Below are 6,016 nucleotides of genomic sequence, written 5' to 3' on the forward strand. Positions count from 1 at the left end.
GAAGGGAAGGGAAGGGAAGGGAAGGGAAGGGAAGGGAAGGGAAGGGAAGGGAAGGGAAGGGAAGGGAAGGGAAGGGAAGGGAAGGGAAGGGAAGGGAAGGGAAGGGAAGGGAAGGGAAGGGAAGGGAAGGGAAGGGAAGGGAAGGGAAGGGAAGGGAAGGGAAGGGAAGGGAAGGGAAGGGAAGGGAAGGGAAGGGAAGGGAAGGGAAGGGAAGGGAAGGGAAGGGAAGGGAAGGGAAGGGAAGGGAAGGGAAGGGAAGGGAAGGGAAGGGAAGGGAAGGGAAGGGAAGGGAAGGGAAGGGAAGGGAAGGGAAGGGAAGGGAAGGGAAGGGAAGGGAAGGGAAGGGAAGGGAAGGGAAGGGAAGGGAAGGGAAGGGAAGGGAAGGGAAGGGAAGGGAAGGGAAGGGAAGGGAAGGGAAGGGAAGGGAAGGGAAGGGAAGGGAAGGGAAGGGAAGGGAAGGGAAGGGAAGGGAAGGGAAGGGAAGGGAAGGGAAGGGAAGGGAAGGGAAGGGAAGGGAAGGGAAGGGAAGGGAAGGGAAGGGAAGGGAAGGGAAGGGAAGGGAAGGGAAGGGAAGGGAAGGGAAGGGAAGGGAAGGGAAGGGAAGGGAAGGGAAGGGAAGGGAAGGGAAGGGAAGGGAAGGGAAGGGAAGGGAAGGGAAGGGAAGGGAAGGGAAGGGAAGGGAAGGGAAGGGAAGGGAAGGGAAGGGAAGGGAAGGGAAGGGAAGGGAAGGGAAGGGAAGGGAAGGGAAGGGAAGGGAAGGGAAGGGAAGGGAAGGGAAGGGAAGGGAAGGGAAGGGAAGGGAAGGGAAGGGAAGGGAAGGGAAGGGAAGGGAAGGGAAGGGAAGGGAAGGGAAGGGAAGGGAAGGGAAGGGAAGGGAAGGGAAGGGAAGGGAAGGGAAGGGAAGGGAAGGGAAGGGAAGGGAAGGGAAGGGAAGGGAAGGGAAGGGAAGGGAAGGGAAGGGAAGGGAAGGGAAAAGTCAGAATCCCTAAGCAAACAAATGGTAGAAATGTAGGAAGATAGCGCAGGGGATGGTGCTCCAAGCTCCAAGCTCTGCCAAAGTCCCAGCTCCGAGGAGGGATGCACAACAAGAGTCCCGAGAGAGCAGTCACTGTCCTTTTATTGCCTCAGTCCCCACGATTTCTCCAAAAACTCCGAAGACGTGCCGCCCCGTGGTCCTCTATGCGCGCAGGCCCAGGTGTTCACAGTGGCCGTGCCTGTGGTGGGCCAACCTGTGGCCTCTCCAGCCTCTGCACAGCTTCCTCTCCCCGATTTCCTCTGCAGCTGGCTCGCACGCAGATGTAGCTTGGTAGGCACTGCCAAGGACGTTGTTGTTTCAGCTTTGGGTGGATGTCGTGGGTTCGTTGGGGACAATTCGTCTCCTTCAGAGCACACGCCTCCACGGCGACAGGATGCTGAGGCCAGGAAGTGGTAGCGGTGCAGCAGCACATTGAGACAGAGTCCAACACTGTCCCTTACACAGGGATGATCCCAAACTGCTCCCCGAGGATTCATCTCAAGACAACAGCTCCCTACTCCAGAATATCCTCTGTAAGACTCAGTCATGAGAGAGAAAAGATCTTTTTATTTTATACAGGAACTGCAGGGGCACTGCAGTCACAGCGGTTCAGGCAGTGACAATGAGTCGGCACCTGCAACGACAGAGTCAGAAAGCTCTGGTGAATCCATGGCGGCAGGAAGGAGGCAGGGTTGTGTTGCCCTCTCTCTGGGGAACACCGTGTATGAGGAATTGCTGACGGCCCAGAGCACAGAGCTGGTGCTGGTGCTGGTGCTGGCTACGGGGTGGCTCTGGCGCCTCGTCCCCTGGGCAATGCCCTTCGAGCCCCGAGCGCTGCAGAGACGCGCAGTGCCCCTGTGCCACGCCGCAGGGCTCGGCCGGGAGCCCCTGGGCCCCTGCCAGGGAGTTATTTCCAGACCCTGTGCAGCACTGTCCCTCTCTGTCCCTCACCAGCGCCTTAGGCTGACGGAGAGCAGTGTGAAGCGCTGTGAAAGATGGGTACCAGAGCCTGGCACGCACCTGGGCTGCCCGACCTGCTGCAGCTTTTGGTGTCTTTTTGCCGGTCCGTCCCCAGACCGTCCTTTTCTCTTCCTCCTCTTCTCTTGCCTGCAGCTTTTGCTCTCCTCTCCCCAGGCCTCTCTTCTCTTGCGGCTTCTCTTCTTCTCCTTGTCCTAGTGAGAGCACACAAACCTTTCCATCCCACAGTGGGACTAGATAGGGAAAGCCTTGACACCCTCTGGAGTCAGTTGTGATTTTAACCAAAGCGTGTTCATTTTATCTTCTTTCCTCTGGAAACCTGGCCAGTTGTTCTGGGCTGCCCAGGGACATTGCCATGCTCGGGGGAGGGGGTGGGGTGGAGATGCCTTGGGCTGCTTTGCATCAGCCACAGTTCACACAGTCCCCCTGCTCCTCCCCAAATAGACCTGAGGAAGCTCTGATGAAGTAGGGCCTGAGAAAAACACCCCTGGAGTTGACAACTACTCCCCTGGGTATTCTGGGGGGGGGGGCTTTGGCTGATCATACACAGGCCGAGGGCATTTGAGAGACAACCTTGCCGATTTCCCTTGCTATGGACCCTGGCTGACCTGGATGGGCCGGGACATCGTGCCAGCCTCCCCGCAGAGGTCTGCCAGGGGCTGCCCAAAGAGCGCCCTGCTGCAGCTGGAGCCCGCCTGCCCTGGCACTGGAGCAGCGACGGGGCTCCGCCGCAGAGCAAAGGGCCAGGGCAGCCCCCTCCTCCTCGTCCCGCTGCTGCTGCTGCTGCTGATCCCTCCTGCTGCAAGGGAAAAGAGAGCAAGAGCCCGTCAGTGGATGCTGCCAGGCCAGCGCTCCCAGAGCCTGCCCTGCCCTGCAGCGCGGTGCTGAGCGGAGCGGCAGGATGGGCAGGGAGCCGGTAGCCGGAATTGTGGCTCCAGCTCAGGGGCTCCTGAGAGCTGGCGTGTGCCCGGGACAGCCTGGCGCAGCCCTGGCCCTGTCCTCCTCCAGGCTGTCTGCAGCAGCAGAGGCAGAACCATGTTTAGCGGCCGCTGCCTGGCTCTGTCCTTCCTCCTGCAGCTGACGTCCTCCCTTGGGCTGCCCAACCTGCACGGGGACCCTCAAGGGACGAGTGAGCACAGCCCAGGCGCTTGCAGGAGGGGCCTTTCTTTCCCAAACTCACCCGGTGCGCGGCAAAGTCTGACTTCGCGGCTCGACGGGAACGTAGGAAGCCCTTGCTTGAGATCAGCCTGCAAGAACCAGGCTGCGCTCAGAGAGCAGCCCCTCGGCAGAAAGGGCCACCGGCGCACCGTCCCACCGCACGCCCATGCCTGCACCCTGGCACAGCCAGAGGGCAAAGGCAGCCCTTCTCACCTCTGCTTGGTGCTCCACCAGCCTCTCCAGGCTCCTCCAGGCTCCTTGTGCTCAACGGCCTCGACTGGGCAAGGGAGAAGCAGCAATGGCAGAAGGTGAGCAGCGATGCCTGTGCTGCTCGGCTGGAGGAGCAGTGCTGGGACAGCGCCCGAGCCAGAGAGACACTCACGGCATGGCGGCGGTCCAGCTCCTTCTCCAGGCGTTGCCGTGATGGGACAAGGGTCACTCGGGGTTTCTTGGCTCCTTCGGGTGTCCTCTGCACCGGGAAGGAACAGGGAGAGAACTGGGTGAGCCCCAAGCTGCCTCAGCAGAGAAAGCTGGTCATCCATGGTGCTGTCACCACTTCGACCGTCCTCCCCGTTCCTTCTCCTTCCCCTAGATTCCTGTGCCGAGCATGACCTCGTACGGTACGGAGTGTCCCCGTGCTCAGCTGGGGTCAGCTCTCCCAGCAGCCGTGCGCCCTCCCAGCTTCTTGTGCACCCGCTCTCGTGCAGAGCCTGGGAAAACGGAAAATCCTTGACTTAGGACGAGCACTACGTAGCACCCCCTACAGCATCAGCATGTTATCAGCATCATTCTCGTACTAAATCCAAAGTGCACCTCTGGACCAGCTCTGAGGAAGAAAACTAACTCTGTCCCAGCCAGAACCAGCACAGGCATCTGCCTTCTTTGGTGCACTGCTGCTCTTCTCTGCGCACTGCCAGGGCGCATGCGGCTTCCCCTTTGTAAAAGGAGCAAGCTTTAGAACGCTCTTTTCTCTTAGGATATTATTAAGAGTAGGAACAATTAAGAAGTAGATATTGCTTGGTAGGTTTGATTAATGGAGCACACGTGCACTAGACACAATACTGACAGCACAATGCAGTATGCACAGCTGCTCCCAGAACAATACTGATAATTCAATGCACATGCTGCTTAGTGGTCCCCTGTACAGCCCTCAGCATGCCTGGTTTAAAACCCAGTCAGGCCGAATCATTAAAGATTAACCTTTAGGCATTAAGTTGTAGACATGACAAAAGGTAAGAAATAAGTGCTTAACTTGAGATAAGTGATTCAGAAAATCCAGGTAGTAGGAAAGCTAGATATAAATTGAGTACATGTTAAATAGAATATTTTGAGTCTTTTACAAGAAGTTTAAAAATGAATTGAGATGGAGATTGATTAGAAGATAAACAATCATGCTGACCAAAGATTGCATCAGTGAGCAGTGATGTCAGAAGAGGAAGCGGAGGGGAACAAGAAGAACTAGTTAGAGCTCTGGAATATAATGGACTTTTAAAATGGGTGATGAATTGGCGTTGCATTGCATGTTATGAAGCATCATATAAATAGAAGACGCATCTTGTCAGCTGTTGCCACTCACTGAGGTGATGGCCCAACTCTGAGTTTTTAATAAAGCAAGCCTAGAGATACCCCCAGTCTGGTGAAACCCTTTAAGACCCTTCTCGCACCCACTGGGGACCTGAGGGGAGAGCTGGGGGAGGACAGCCCCGCGCCAAGGGCTTCCTCATCCTCACACTGAAAGAATGCCACCTCCAGCTGCCAGTTACCTGGGTGGCCTCTAGGAGAGTCTCCAGTGGTATACTCTGTAGTCCTCGGGGGTCTCTGGCAGTCCTTGGCGTTCCTCGGCGGTCCTCACTGATCCTTGGGGTTCTCTGGCAGTTCTCGGTGGTCCTTGGTGGTCCTCGGTGGTCCTCAGGGGTCTCTGGCTCTCCTCAGTGGTCCTCGGCGGGCTCCAGCAGGCTGCAAGGGACTCCTCCCGGCTCGATGGCGCTGCCGGACAGGAAATGGCATCCCCTCTCTTTGCCTCTTTGAGCTCAGGGCAGAGGAGATGGCCCCCGTCATGAGGGGAGGGGGTGGGGGTGGGAAAGCCGAGCTTATCTGGGGCTTGACATGATGAGCTTACCGGGATCTGGAGTGGCTGTTCCCCTCAAGGCTAGCGCTGCTTGTCGGGAGGGGGCTAGTGGGAGGCCGGCCGAGAGCCCCCCAGGGCTCTGCGGCACTTTGGGCACCCGGCCGTGGTGCTGCCGTGCCCCATCAGCCCCACAGGAGATGGATCCACCTCCATGGGCACCTCGGCATGGCGAAGCGGATCCACCTCCATGGGCACCTCGGCATGGCGAAGCGGATCCACCTCCATGGGCACCTCCGCATGGCGAAGCGGATCCACCTCCATTGCCTCCTCCATATCACGAGGTGGATCCACCTCCATGGCCTCCTCCATATCACGAGGAGGATCCACCTCCATGGGCTCATGGCCCCGCTGTGGCAGGTCAACCTCCATGGGCTGGACTGACCTGCCACAGCTGCTGCTCCCGTCAGCGCTCTTCTGTTTTCGGGGCTCTGGAGGCATCTTCAAGGCTTCTCCGAAACACTCTTTTTGCGCGTCCCACTCTCCGTGGGCTCCTCGACTGCACTCGCCTGCTGCCACAAGCTCAACGGCTCAGCGAGCTGTGGGCCAGCCGCAGGGGTTGTGTAACGGGCGGCTGCTGACGTCACCAACGGACGCTGCTGGGATTGGCCCATGAGGCCCAGGTGGCCCCTGAGGCCCTGAAGGCCCAGTGCTGGGCTTAAACTGGCACGTTTAAGCATTGCCTGGGCAATGTCCAACACTGTCAAGAGACCACAGAGCTCTCTGCAGCCAAGCCCCAG

The 6,016-nt window shown here is 58.4% G+C and overlaps 1 protein-coding gene across 1 annotated transcript; it reads right to left on the reverse strand.

Moving 5' to 3' along the window:
- Positions 1–2,533: 2,533 nt before the first annotated feature.
- Positions 2,534–5,717, reverse strand: LOC113489782. Its single transcript, XM_026865800.1, has 3 exons — positions 5,571–5,717; positions 3,365–3,861; positions 2,534–2,792 (listed from the first exon to the last, which is right to left on the reverse strand). The coding sequence occupies exons 1-3, from the start codon at positions 5,715–5,717 to the stop codon at positions 2,534–2,536; spliced, it is 903 nt and encodes a 300-aa protein (XP_026721601.1).
- Between the last annotated feature and the right edge of the window lie 299 nt (positions 5,718–6,016).

The sequence above is a fragment of the Athene cunicularia genome (genome assembly GCF_003259725.1).
Source record: "Athene cunicularia isolate RWA chromosome Z unlocalized genomic scaffold, athCun1 chrZ_part1, whole genome shotgun sequence".
Taxonomy (NCBI): domain Eukaryota; kingdom Metazoa; phylum Chordata; class Aves; order Strigiformes; family Strigidae; genus Athene; species Athene cunicularia.